This window comes from Gadus chalcogrammus, chromosome 15, assembly GCF_026213295.1.
Source record: "Gadus chalcogrammus isolate NIFS_2021 chromosome 15, NIFS_Gcha_1.0, whole genome shotgun sequence".
Classification (NCBI taxonomy): Eukaryota; Metazoa; Chordata; class Actinopteri; order Gadiformes; family Gadidae; genus Gadus; species Gadus chalcogrammus.
The window spans coordinates 23,682,321-23,697,672 of NC_079426.1; the positions used below are offsets into that span (position 1 = coordinate 23,682,321).

The following is a 15,352-nucleotide window of genomic DNA, read 5'->3' on the forward strand; positions in this document are numbered from 1 at the left end:
GCGGGGGCGGTATTGCTTTCGCTTTACCGCACCGTTGTTACGAAAAGAGAGCTGAGCCGCAAGGCAAGGCTCTCAATCTACCGGTCGATCTTCGTTCCTATCCTCACCTATGGTCATGAGGGTTGGGTGATGACCGAAAGGACGAGATTGCGGGTACAAGCGGCCGAGATGAGTTTTCTCAGAAGGGTGGCTGGCGTCTCCCTTAGGGATAGGGTGAGAAGCTCAGCCATCCGTGAGGAACTCGGATTAGAGCCGCTGCTTCTTTACTTAGAAAGGAGTCAGCTGAGGTGGTTTCGGGCATCTGGCAAGGATGCCCACTGGGCGCCTCCCTTGGGAGGTGTTTCAGGCACGTCCAGTGGGGAGGAGACCTCAGGGAAGACCCAGGACTAGGTGGAGAGATTATATCTCAACACTGGCCTGGGAACGCCTCGGGATCCCCCCGTCAGAGCTGGTCAATGTGGCCCGGGAAAGGGAAGTCTGGGGCCCCCTGCTTGAGCTGCTCCCCCCGCGACCCGACCCTGGATAAGCGGATGACGATGAGGATGAGGATCCATTAAGTCTCTTCTCCCGCAGATTAAGATTACATTACAGGGTTTCTTCAACTGTTGAATAGGAGAGCTTTGCCAAATAGTGAAGGTTCACATCTGGAGCTTAATGGCTCTTGAACAAGGAGGTGTGTTGCAGAAGCTATAATGGATAGTAATAATCAAGTAGCAAGGCTTTCTCTTGACTCTTTCTCATGGAGTGAACCGAGGGCCTTCTGTTTGAGTTTAGAGAGCTTTTTGGAGCGTTTTTCCACACTTACTTTCCTTCATATAGCATAAAGGCAAGATATCGATCATACTTTCTTTATATGTATACTCTTGTGAGTACTGAGTGGTATATGAGCACTTGATAATTATATTCCTTTAAAAATTTAACTGAAAGGGATGTGGGCGGCTTTAGATCCAGACTGATACTGATCACAAAATAATGTGTTTTGTATTGATTCAAGACGTGAGTAAATATTTTTGTTATGTAGACCCTAATCTGCACAAATATTAAGTCAAGTGGAACAGCTTGGTGGGGTAGTGACCTTTATTTGACCTTTGGATGACCTCTTAGCTCCTACTGTCTGTAAGGTCCCCTTAGCAGTCAGCCTAATATGTATCATCTGTAGGACTCACCCTCTTGTCTCTTGTCTTTGGTCAGGGTACTCCAGGGACACGTCCTTCCTGGAGATGGTGGTGGACATCATCCAGGAGCTAAAGAGGGCCAACCCCAGTCTGGTTTATGGTAAGTGATCTGATGCTGCAGCATGTGACTGATGAATACAGCTGATTTATATTAATTAAAAAAAAATGAATCAATATTCTTAAGGTTCAGCTTATTTTTTAGCATCCTTGAGCAAGATGATGCTAATCCGACCAGTCGCTCCGCTTTTTGGGATGAAAATTTATAAAGGAACGTTGTAAACGGTGGTAAAAATGACAACACACAAACCCTGACCTGTCCAACACACTAATGATTAGATGTAGGCTTCACCTTACTAATTGGCTAAACTAATTATTAACAGTGCTGACCAATTTAACAATCCTTTTGAACCAAGACATGGTTCGTGTTTGTGGTTCTTCAAAAACAACAACTGGCAATTGTAATCTCGGACAATAATGATGTGTGAAACATTCCCAACATGAATGATACAGGGAGCATTCTCTCAGTGATGGACACACTGGCCTAATGTTGGAGAGAGACACTGGGTGGACATTCATCGCAGAATTTTCATTCAGATCGTCAAAGACGATCTGAATGACGTCTTATCTTGCAGTGATTGTCAATTACCAGTATTATTGCCTGTGGTACCTGGTAGACTAGATACCACATGGCACCAGGTACGACTGCAATGGAAGGCCTTCTTAGACCAGACCAATATCAGCTCACTGACTCAGTTGTTGTCCTTTCAGTGTGTGACCCTGTGCTTGGCGATCATGGTTCCATGGTATGTTGGCACGAACACAACCACACACAAACACACAAATGCAAATCCTTTACTGAGGTTGTTGGTTCAGTTCCTTTGTGTAAGGAACTTTGCTACCATCTTCCGGGACTCAAATAACATTTCCAGTAAAATCTGTGTCTGTGTATATGTATTTGTATGTGTATGTGTATGTGTATGTGTATGTGTGTGTGTGTGTGTGTGTGTGTGTGTGTGTGTGTGTGTGTGTGTGTGTGTTTGTGTGTGTGTCTCTGTGTGTGTGTGTGTGTTATAGTATGTGCCTGAAAACCTCCATCCTGTCTATAAGAACAAGGTGGTCCCGGTTGCTGACATCATCACTCCCAATCAGTTTGAAGCAGAGTGAGTAACTTTGATAATCAATCAAATTAATAACTGATAATACGATAGTCAATAAAAACCTTAGTCTCCAGTCACCTTTGCATTGGTAAAATGATGTTCTTGTGACTGAATTGTGTGCGAGGGGGCTATTTAAAGGCGGCCATTTATTCTTTGTTAACGCTGGTAATTAACAAAAATCTTTACACTTAAATTTTTTTCAGTGGTGCTTTTTCCTAGTTAAGGGATGTTTTCTATGGTCAATTTAGCTTTGCTAAGGTTTTTTTTCTGTGTTCCATTTAGCCTTGTTAATGGGTGTTTTCTGTGTTCCATTTGCCTTGTTAAGGGGTGTTTTCTGTGGTCCATTTTGCCTTCTTAAGGTTTCTTTTCTGCAGTCCATTTAGCCTTGTTAAGGTGTGTTTTCTGTGGTCCATTTTGCCTTGTTAAGGGGTGTTTTCTGTGTTCCATTTAAACTTGCCTTCCAGCAGTTTCAAATTTTTCCCTTTGACTCAGTGACTTCAGAAGTGGGAGGGTCCATCTAGATGTTTGAGGAATAGATAAGTCTACCAAGTGCTACAGTCCACTAAGTAGGCTCACCTACCATCAGACCTGCTGGTAAAGTAGGGGCCCTTTGACATAGGCAATGCACTTCCTGATCTTACTTGTTTATTATTTCTTTATTTTAATTCAAAGGTTTTAATTGATGCTTCAATAGAGTAGCTTGTAATAATCATAATACTTTCGATTTATATAGCGCCTTTCAAAGGACACTCAAGGACGCTTTACAATGTGGGCAGGAACATAGAAAACAAAATCACTTGATAAAAATTAACACAAGGATACGAGCAGAAAAACAAGAGGAAGAGTCCAGAGGGAGAATGGCAAGGAGTAGAGCTTGTAGAGTGGATGGAATCACTGTTAACGCTGGGTTCGTGTTTTTTGTTTTTATTTTAGGTTATTGACTGGGAAAAACATCAGCACAGAGAAAGAGGCTGTGGAGGTGAGAATCCTAACAGCCCTTCAACCTGCTCCCTTCCTTCCTCCTCCTTCTGTCCTTCCACCTCCATCCCTTCTAACACTGTGTCTAAGGAGGTGACTTCTAATGTTAGTGACCCACTTGGGTAGATAATGATGTGTCTGTAACAGAAGTTACCTACTAGGTAGATAATGAAAGTCTGTAACAGAAGTGACCTTACTTGGTAAACTATGATGTGGATTCTAATGGTAGTGATCCATGATTTGATATATATTAGATATATAAGATATTGAAATCTTTATTATTAGTGTGTATGCTATAGCATTCACACTCTAGATATTGAATTCTTTATTATTCTTATTCTTCTTCCGCCGTTTTTTGGTCTCAATTTCTCCGCCATACTTTCAGCTACAGAAACCATTCAACTATTAAAACGTTCAGCTCTTTAACGACATGATGGCTATTATTCAGAGTTTTTCAACTCCTTAAACTTTTTAAACTATTCCGCTTTTTCGACTTTTTATAACAGGAGTCATTTCCTCTGGAACTTCAACTGTTTAAGACGTAACTAAATTGATTTTCAACCGTTCGTTGAAACCATTTAACAAATCTACACACTTGTATTCATACGGTTCATCTACGTCACGTTTTCTGGAACGCCGCCATTTGCTCGACCGATCTCGCCAAGTATGGCCGCCCACACCGCTCATCTGAATGTTAGAGAGAGACAGAGATATTATAGATTTTAGGCTCCGATCCTTATTTGTTATCCCTAGTTTTTTTTAGTCCATTAGTATGCTTGACTCAAATCAATCTTCATGACATATATATTTATTTAGTCCACAACCCCTCCCCATACAGTGGAGATATCTTGAAAGCATTCAAGAGCACTGATGCCTACCAATATGCTGTGGCTGGATGGGTGAAGGCCGCTAAAGTGAGGCACTTGGCCACCAATAATCTTTATCTGATAATGGCAAAGTTAAGTACTATATATTTGTGACTTTTTGTGAACAGTTTGTTGTGGGTTACTATCATTGATTGTTGAAATCAGTCATCAAATCATAGACGATAATTTCGCCGGGGACGCTTAGGACGAGTCTTCTTCAAGATTCATTTTGTACCCACAACAAAACCCGATTTGAATTATTATGGATTATTTTGGACAATGAATGAGGTATTAATACCAATACTCTTTGGCTGGGACGATGTCAACATTGGGTATATGGAGCAGAACATAGTGGGTCATATGTCAACGTTTTTTGTATGCATTTTATTCATTAGTAAGCTACATGGATATGGCATCTTTCAGAACCTTTCATTACCTGTACTAAAGAGAATAAAAGAGCGCATCCTCATTGTTTGATTGTGGTCGTAGGTGTTGTTGTTGGTGCTGAGTTACCACTGAAATCAGTGGGTCAGTGGGTGGGATCTGTCGTCAAGATGGCAGCGCAAAGCTACAGTGACGTCACATGAACCTTATGAATACGGAATTTCAATATCATTCATACTTTATTCAGAATCACAGTTTTAGTTTCAAACAGTCGCATCTACAGTTGGTCCCATTGAAGCCGTCTGCCCCTTCTGACAAGGGAATTACTTAGGACATCGTAACTCTGTTAAATTTCAACCGTTTACCATCGTTCAAACCATTCCACAAATCTACACATTTGTATCTTCAATACTATCAAAACGAAATTTCGATAGCATTTCTAAATTTCTACTTTTACTTGTTTCAAACTGGCATAGTTTTCAGTTGCTCTCATTGATATCCGTTGAGACACACACACACACACACACACACACACACACACACACACACGCACGCACGCATGCACGCACGCATTAGCTCCGCCATTCTCTTAAAGAGACACACATACGCAATGGCTCTGCCTTTCCCTTAAAGAGGCACACACACCCAAACACACGCAATGTCTCCGCCATTCTCTTAAGACACACACACACACACACACACACACACACACACACACACACACATAATGACACACACAGAGAGCTTTATTCGCATTCGATTTTAACATTTTGTTCAACTATATCACTTGATTAAAGCTATTCAACATTTCTACTGCCTACTACTACCACTACTACTACCAATACTACTACTACCATTACTACTACTACCATTACTACTACTCCTACCAATACAACTACTTAAATTACTACTACTACTTCTACTTCAGCTACTACCTACTACTTCAGTAACTACTACTACTTTAGCTACTTCTACTACTACTTCAGCTTCTACTACTATTTCAGCTACTACTACTACTTCAGCTTCTACTGCTACTTCAGCTTCTACTACTATTTCAGCTACTATTACTACTTCAGCAATACTACTACTACTTCAGCTACCACTACTACTTCAGCTACTACCTACTACTTCAGCTACTGCTACTACTACTTCAGCTACTACTACCACTGCTACAACTACTACTTCAGCTACTACCTACTACTTCATTTACTATTACTACTTCAGCTACTACATACTTCTTCAGCTACTACATACTTCTTCAGCTACTACTATTACTACTTCAGCTTCTACTACTTCAACTACTACTACTTCATCTTATACTACTACTTCAGCTACTACTACTAGTTCAACTACTACTACTACTTCAGCTACTACCTACTACCTCAGCTACTACTACTACCTCAGCAACTACTACTACTACTTCAGCTGCTATTACTACTTCAGCTACTAATACTTATACTTCAGCTGCTACTACTTCAGCTACTACTACCACTTCAGCTACTACTACTACTACTACTTTCAGATTCTTCAGTTCAATGGATTTTACAAATCTTCATTTTCAGCAACGCTTTGCGCTTTTCCTTGAGCCGTCAGCATTCACAAGCGTTTTCTGCAGGAAATGCAATTTCTAGTTTGTATTTATTCAATTATTTGTTCCTTTCACAGAGATAGTGCACAATAGTTAGCTGGCTACGAGCTAATTAGGCAAATGCTGCATGCAGCGCTCAACTATTGTTCTTCATAAGTTTTATTCTTTCTTTCTTTCTTATTCTCTACAAACTTTGGGACCTATCTCCTTCCTCAATACTTCAGCTACTTCTACTACTACTTCAGCTACTACTACTACTTCAGCTTCTACTACTACTTCAGCTACTACCTACTACTTCAGCTACTTCTACTGCTACTTCTGCTTCTACTGCTATTTCAGCTAATACTATTACTTCAGCTAATACTATTACTTCAGCTACTACCTAGTACTTCAGCTACTACTACTACTTCAGCAACTACTACTACTTCAACTACTAATATTTATACTTCAGCTACTACTACTTCAGCTGCTACTACTACTACTTCATCTACTACTACTTTCAGATTCTTCAGTTCAATTGATTTTACAAATCTCCATTTTCAGCATTTCAACGCTTTGTGCTTTTCATTGAGCCGTCAGCATTCACACGTGCCTACTTCTACTACTACTTCAGCTTATACTACTACTTCAGCTTATACTACTACTTCATCTACTTCTACTACTATTTCAGCTAATACTACTACTACTTCAGCTTCTACTACTACTTCAGCTTCTACCTACTACTTCAGCTACTCCTAAGACTTCAGCTACTACTACTAATACTTCAACTACTACTTCAGCTACTACCTACTTATTCAGCTACTACTACTACTTCAGCTACTACTACTACTACTTCAGCTACTACCTACTACTTCAGGTACTACTACTACTTCAGCTAATACTATTACTTCAGCTACTACCTAGTACTTCAGCTACTACTACTACTTCAGCAACTACTACTACTTCAACTACTAATATTTATACTTCAGCTACTACTACTTCAGCTGCTACTACTACTACTTAATCTACTACTACTTTCAGATTCTTCAGTTCAATTGATTTTACAAATCTCCATTTTCAGCATTTCAACGCTTTGTGCTTTTCATTGAGCCGTCAGCATTCACACGTGTTTTCTGCAGGAAATGCAATTTCTAGTTTGTATTTATTCATTTATTTGTTCATTTCAATGGGATAGTGCACAATAGTTAACTGGCTACAAGCTAATTACAAGCTAACAAATTTCAACCGTTTACCATCGGTCAAACCATTAAACAAATCTACACACAACGGAAATTCTATATAATTTCAACTTTATTCAGAATAACAGTTTTAGTTTCACACCGGCTTCATTTTCAGTTGGTCATATTGATTTACGTTGTCGCTGGAGCGTGAGGACGTTCAGCAATGTTGCCAGATTGGGTGTTTTTCCCCGCTGGTTTGGGCTACTTTTGGAGGACGTTCAAGCATTGTTGCCAGATTGGGCTGCTTTTAATCACACACCGGCTCGCTATTCTCTTATAAACACACACACACACACACACACACACACACACACACACACACACACACACACACACACACACACACACACACACACACACACACACACACACACACACCAGCAGTGCAGGGCAATACATTTGACCTTTTACATTTCTGCATTTTTAGCAATGCTTTGCGCTTTTCATTCATCTGTCACTTTATTTGTTTCCAACCATTTACTTTTTCGTAAATGGTGTGCATGTTTACATTGTTTACTCCATTTAAACTTTTGAACTTTTGTTCAAATCCCTTCACTTGATTTAAGCCATTTAACATTTCTTTATGTCTTAATCTATGTGGCTTTAGTAAAAAGTATTTTCAACCTCATTTTGTACTACAGCACTCACCGCATTTTCTAGTTTAGATTTGTAGTCCACTGGGCGGCAATGTAAATACCTCATGTAAAAAAGAGCGTAATTAAAAACCTCAACACATAAGGCAATTGGGAGGAAAATTCTAATGAAATATTTCATACTTGAATTTGGTCCGCGGTATTCATAGGTAGTCTGACTGCACTTAGTGCTTTCTTTGTTTCTGTGGCTCTCGTAGATCTCCTTACAACCTGCTGCGGCGGAGCAACTCCGGTCAGGATCTTGTACTTTATTGGTAAAAAGGAAGCTGTCCAGGGATTATGTTTTTTGATTTCAGCAAATCTTTAAAAATGTATCAAAGCTAATAAAAAGCTAAAACTTCCTCAGCCGATAGTTTTCTGAGATTATTACTCTCTAAATAGAACGTTGCAACTGCATGCATGCAAAAACTACTCGGACTACGAACAGTCTGTCTTGTCTACAGATTCTGCTTTCACATGCTGATATATTTTTATTGAGATTATGTGGTTTGCAACGTTAGTGACTTAGATAGATAGATAATGATCTGGTTTATAACGATAGTGACCTACTAGGTCAGGGCCAGAGCATGTGAGCGGAGCGGAGCGCCGCGCAATTCCCGCTCCCCGCTCGGGAGGATGTCCGCTCATTCGCTCTGCCGCTCAACGTTGTGCCAGGGCGCTCCGCTCAAAACCGCTCCGCGCTCATCTTAAATTTCCTGCCGCTCCGGCGAAATCGCTCCACACTCCGCTCAAATTTACTTCCCAAACTCCATCTTGCTACTCTCGCGGGCACACGAGGAGCCAGTGTTGCGGGGGTGGGGGGGTGGAAGGGTCTCATGTGACGCGTTTTATCCAATCAGGTTGCTTGGATGCTCCCATTGAAACCCATTCTATTCTACGTGAACCACCTACATGTAAGCCGCTAGAAGCAGTTAAAATCGGAGCGGACTGGAGCGGACTGGAGCGGAGTGAAATCCCCGCTCCGGCCTTTGAATTTAAAACCGCTCTGCGCTCCAACCCGCTCCAACCTATTTCTTCCGCTCTGCTCCACCACCCGCTCCACGCTCCGCTCCGCTCACATGCTCTGGTCAGGGCCGGGCAGATATTCTCCCTAGGGGCCTCATGAGAAACAGGTACTGTTATGGCGGGCCGGAACAGTAGGCTGAACTAAATTCTACTCAATACTGTATGGTTTTGATAGGCTGGACTAATAAAAGTAAATATCATTTGGCAATGAAAAATAAACGAAGTAGATATTATTTCACCACTTAATCAACATTCACAAAAACAATTGTGGACAAAATGTTCATATTTGGCAGTTTTTCAAAGGCCAGCATTAAATTAACTTTATTCAGCCATATGTCTCTTTTTTTTTTCTTTCAAAAATATCATATAAAGCTTGTTAAAAAAAAGCGTACAGACTTTTTCTTGCCATCACCTGAAAACACACAGGTGATGGCAAAAATTCACGGATTACATTTCCACTTATATTGAGAACTTCAGAACAGACATTAACGACTTCCAAACAGAAACAAAACAATCTCTGGCGGAATTATATCAAGATATTAAAGAATTGAAAAGAGAACTAAAAGATACAGGAGAAAGAATGGAGGATTTGGAGGAAAGAAGAAGTGTAAAGAGAAAGCGAGTATGCTGCAGGGATTAAATTACTTATTTTACAACCAACAAATGAAAAAATCAAGACAGAACAACATCAGGATATTTAACCTGAAAGAAGGAGGCAACGTTTAGGACATGACCCCATTTTTTGGAAAACTTGTTAAAGGTCCCATGGCATGCTACTTTATGAATGCTTTAATATAGATATTAGTGGGCCCCTAACCAGTGTTGGGAACGTTACTTTAAAAAAGTAATTAGTTATAGTTACTCACTACTTGTTCCAAAAAGTAACTGAGTTAGTAACTGAATTACTCTATAATAAAAGTAACTAGTTACCAGGGAAAGTAACTATTTGCGTTACTTTAAAAAAAAGAAAGTTCCTATATGTGAAAGATTTGGATTTTTCTGAGCAGTTTTCACTTGGCCTGAATGTGTTAAATGGTTGAACTGCCCATTCAAGGCCCTGATATGCTTCCAACTGAGGCCCCGTCCACACTAACCCGGGTAAATCTACAAATGCATCAATATTCATCCGTTTAGTCCTTCCGTCCAAACTAAAACAGAGAATTCCGACGCTGAAAACGATGCTTTTCGAAAACGATCGCTGAGGTGGATAAATGTGAAACCGATGTGTTCGCGTTGTAGTGTGGACAGACGGAGGCTTTCAGAAACGATGACGTTCGATTGCCATGACACTGCCATGACACTGCCACAAGCTTGCGCTATAGACCGAGAAGCTCATCAAAAGAATGGCAGGTGAAATGCAAATGAGGATCTCTCTGTACATTGTACTAATTTATCTCCAGAAACAACTCGACATATTGAGTCAAACATAATCGTTGCTCCAACGCCGGAGGCGAGCGCTGTACTTAATGTTCTTAAGTGATGGTATAAAAAAACGAAAGACGACAGTTCAAACCGTCGCCTACTTGGAGCGGCGTTTCTGGACAAGACCAGGTCGAAAATGATTAACCAGCTGATCAACTGTGAATATCATCTGATCGTGCGCCTGTAATCTTAACAGAGAGGGGTGGCGGAGTAACGTAACCATGACAACAACTGTTTATCAAAATGATTTCTGTGTGGAACGTGGATGCAAAACATTGTGAAAACGATATGAAAACGATAGTGTGGACGGGCGTTTTTACATTTACCCGGGTTAGTGTGGATGGGGCCTGGATTTCAATTTGCTTGGTTGCAAAGGCTGTGGAACATCTGCCAGATACTACAGAAAATTCCAACTTTTCATCTGATACTCGCCATTTCTGCTGCTTCATCGATTCGGTTTGGTGTGTGCGTTTGCGTGTGTGTGGCGCGCGATTCCTGGCTTGTGTGTAAAAACACTGGCTCCGATTGGCCACCATGAAACATGACTCTGCCTTAGCCAATCATAATCGCTTATCTCGTTGTTAAACCACCCGGTCTCCTCACTAGCAGTTTGTGTTTGGAACCAGGGATGCGTTCGGATTACGCAGTTTATTCAATCAATTTATAGTAACGCACTGCATTTTTCGTACAGTAACGGTAACGGCGTTGTAACGACGGAAATAGTAATTAGTTAGAATACCCCGTTACTGAAATAATAACGTCGTTACATAACGCCGTTCTTTTAAACGGCGCTATTCCCAACACTGCCCCTAACACAGTATTGGAAGAGGATCCCGAAATTCAGCCGTGGTGCAGAACTACAGCCACTACGTGCCAGTCGCACACTGAGCTTTCTCTGATTTGCAGTCTTCTTTTTCTTTCAGTTCACGCTATTCCTGAAAAGCTTGCCCAACGTTTACTCGTGTCTGGCCTCTCTGTCGGTCAGTCTCCCTTTTCTCTTCTTCTGTTCCTCCGACGTTGGGTTTCTCCGTCTCTTTTTAGTCGGCTGATCTATGATGATAACAATCCCTTAGTTACTTGTGTTTATATCGAGCCGGTTCCGTGTTTGGGGGTCTGTGCCTTAAAGCAATTTGTTACATCGCGAGACCCGAGACTCCCGCGAGAGTGGGCGGCGGGTCGCCGGCAGAAACATATTCCTTTTCTCCGCCAAGATGCGCAAGGGGGAGTCGAAACAACGAACAAAAATGTATAATAGAACCATCGCAATGACTCTTAGCCTGTTATATTAAGGTAAATCAAGCCAAAAAAGTTCCCCTTTCACTCGTGTCTGATCACTTTTCTGGTCCATTCTTCTTTTGTTCCACCGACAGTCGCCTCTTGGGTCCCTTATCAGTCGATTGATCCATGATGAATGCAACAATTGCCTCGCAACTGGCTGCTCATATCTAGCCGGTGCCATGTTTGGGTGTGTGTCTGTGCCTTAAAGCATTTTAGAAACTACAATCTGACTACATTTTAGAGGCGCGATTGGATACTTCCGCTGCGTCACATCCGGATTGTGTCAGTCCGAACAGAGCAAATTGCATATGCGCTTTTTCCTTGGAGAGGCGACGTGAGGCAATGACACACCCACCAAACGACCCAGAAATGGTTGCAGAACCATCAGAATAACTCAACCAGCATAATTAATGTAATTTTGGCTAAAAAAGTTGCATAGTGGGCCTTTAACGATCTGAAACGCAAGTGGGAAGCGCAAAGCGCAAGTAGCTTTGTGGGCGGTTCTACGGCGCTATCGCTATTTTACAGGCGGATAAAGTGTCAAAAGGGTTGGTCTGAAGCAGCCGAATTACCCGTAGGTGTGGTTTGGGCGTAACGTGCAATGAACCAATGAGAGCGTTTTCTCGCATCCCCTTTATGAGTGATCGGCGCTTGTTCCATGGCGGATTGCTATTATGATGGCGGATTTGCTAGGCGCACGCCAAGAAAGGTTCACAACAGATGATGTCCAGAGGAGGGAGAAAATAATTTATTTTCCGGCTAAATCTCCTTCAAATCTTTGCAACTTTTCATTTTTCGTTCTGTATTATTTCTTTTCATTTACGCCTACGAAAATTTGTCGAATAGAAAATGTCTCAAGGACTATACTATACCTTCCGATGTTTTGGGCTCACTTTCTCTGAATCACAAGGTTATGAATGCATGGTAATAATTGCACAATGTAGCTAAACAATAGAGCGGAGATGTCATTAGTTTGCTTACCTCACTATATACGATGCAGCTCCTCTGACAGATGAGCTCTCCTCTTCCGTGCTGCTGCTGGGGCATTTGGACGTAATGGCATCGGCACATGCAGTTCAGCATCACGTCTCCTTAAGTCCTCTAATCTATCCTCATTAATGTCATCGACACATCCATAATTCATGGCAATGTTGTGTAAAACACAACATGCCACAAAGAATGCTGCGACTTTTTGAGGACCATACTGTAAAGTACCACCTGACCTATCCAAACACCTGAAGCGCATTTTCAGTATTCCGAATGTACGTTCAATTACACTGCGTGTTTGTGTGTGTTTCCTGCAGTCCGGCAGTAGCTCAGGAGGTAGAGGGGGTTGGCTGGTAACGTGAAGGTTGCTGGTTCGATCCCCGGCTTCTCCTAGCTGAGTGTCGAGGTGTCCTTGACAAGGTACCTAGCCGTTGACTGATGTCGTGCTGTCTTCGACAGCTGCTGGTCCAGCAACTCCCAACGGCTAGCCGTTATAAGGAGCATATATATATAACTAACTAACTAACTGTTGAGTACAATTTTGCGCACTGTTGCTGGCATAAGAAATGGGGTCATGAGCCATGTCTTCAACGGATAGCCGTTGTCCCCTAACAGCCACCCATCCAAGGGAGGATTCCCCTCGAATATGGCAGGAATGGTCGAGTTTGCCAATATGAAAGAGTCATGGCTTGAGCCAGGGTAATTAGCAAAGACATGATTTATTCTACAATTAGCATCGGAAATGACTTGGATATTAATCGAATGAGTTCCGTTCCGGTTTATGTATATGAGTGTTTACTGATGGGGCACGTAGCTGCACATGGGTGCAGTCTATAGCAACAAGGACGCCAGGGAACCCATACTTGGTCCAAAACTCCTGCTTTGTTCTTTCCTGGCTGTCAGGTGCAACGGAAAATTTGATGTATTCCCCAGCATGTCGGACTAGACCTGACGTAACTGCATGTAGGCCTATAGCCGAACTTATTGCCGATTGTGAAATGCGTCCAATAGAACTAAGGGGATGCTGGAACGACCCAGATGCATAGAAATGCAGTGCCGCTGTAACTTTCACTGCAACGGGGAGGGCATAGGGACAGCGTGCATCAGTCCCCAGCTCATCTGCCAGGAGATGGCAGATATCTGTGACAGCCTGACGGGTCAGGCGTAGCTTACGCCTGCATTCTTGACAGACAACCCACTTTGACAGGTGTCCTTATATGCATGTGTCTCTTGCCACTATTGGTCAACCAGGTTAATTTGATCCGTCATTACGCCTGCTACAATTCGCGTGAATAATTTGGGTAAATGTGTACGCTAGATTTATGCCTATTTATTTTATCTTTATGGACACCACAATGATTTTCCTTGTGTGGTAATATTTTATTTTCCTTGTAATTATGTATGGTTTGCAAAAATGGGAACTGCTGTCCGTGTAGATGAGAGAAGCAAAGTGTATGCGCGAGGTGCACAAGCAATCCGTATGCATCGCATGCGCATTTATGCATGCGCCCTTAAAATAGCATCTCAACAACGCGCCACTGACTTTAAACCAGGTATTTGCTAAATACCGTTTGCGCCAGAACACGCCTCCTCCTTTCGCCGAACCGCCCCTTGGGGCGCAAGATCATTCCCTAATTTACCGGCGAGTGGCGGTGGTGGGAAAAGAACGCTCTGCGCCAGTTGTAAACTAGCAACGACACATGCGCCAGTGACTAAGTCACTTGCGCCGGATCCAAGATAGGGCCCAGTGTGTGTAATCACCCACACACACACACACACACACACACACACACACACACACACTTGGCGCTCGCATGGCGAAGCTCATCGTCTCATTGGCGGGCCAAATTCTCTGGGCGGGCAAGGCAGAGAAAGGGGAGGTAACTTAGCCCCTTATGACAACATATGGGGCCACATTCCAATCAGCGTGCCTGAGCTTCCATTTTTTCAAAGGGGAGAAGGATACCTAGTGCTCGTTTAAAACCAAATGCAAGTTTTAGCCACTGGGGGACTAAAACTTGTCCCCCCAACATTAATGTGAGAAAACCTCATAAAGTGAGATTTTCATGCCATGGGACCTTTGAAAGAGACATTGGGACTCCAAGTACAACAAAAACTCATGCGAGCGAACCGAGCAGCCCAGCGCACAGAGACAGGGACGAGCAAACACGCTTAATCATTGTGTGTTACCTTGATTGGGACATGAGACAAAAGGGCTCAAATCAGCGTGGGGAAAAAAGAGAAATCCTATTTCAGCACACACAAATCTACTTTGACCAAGATATCACCACAAAAGTCCAAGAGGAAAGAAACCAACTGTATCCAATCCAACACCTGCATGAAAAACGGGTGAAATCCCACATCATCTAACCAGCTAAACTAGAGGTTTTTGGAAAAGATAAAAATCAACATCTATGAGGACACCTACGCTTCGGGGAAGGCAATTGACTTAAGGATTCCAAGATCCTACCAGGCAGACTTGAAGGAGAGGCTGCATGACGGCGATGTGTGGTGGACGCAACTAACCAAGGAGGAACAGCGGTGAAGGCGGCGAGGGGAGCGCACGGAGAGTTTGGGGGAGACAACCTTAATGGACCATGCTAAAGGGAGGTATGAGTAATACAGTATATAACTGGATG

The 15,352-nt window shown here is 42.3% G+C and overlaps 1 protein-coding gene across 1 annotated transcript in view; it reads left to right on the top strand.

The window, feature by feature from the left end:
- Positions 1-654: 654 nt before the first annotated feature.
- Positions 655-15,352, top strand: part of pdxkb (pyridoxal (pyridoxine, vitamin B6) kinase b) — a 76,382-nt gene continuing 61,684 nt past the window's right edge. The window contains exons 1-5 of the mRNA XM_056608875.1: positions 655-673; positions 1,105-1,275; positions 1,944-1,978; positions 2,250-2,335; positions 3,266-3,311. Coding sequence (XP_056464850.1) covers positions 655-673; positions 1,105-1,275; positions 1,944-1,978; positions 2,250-2,335; positions 3,266-3,311 — 357 coding nt within the window. The remainder of the gene's footprint in view (positions 674-1,104; positions 1,276-1,943; positions 1,979-2,249; positions 2,336-3,265; positions 3,312-15,352) is intronic.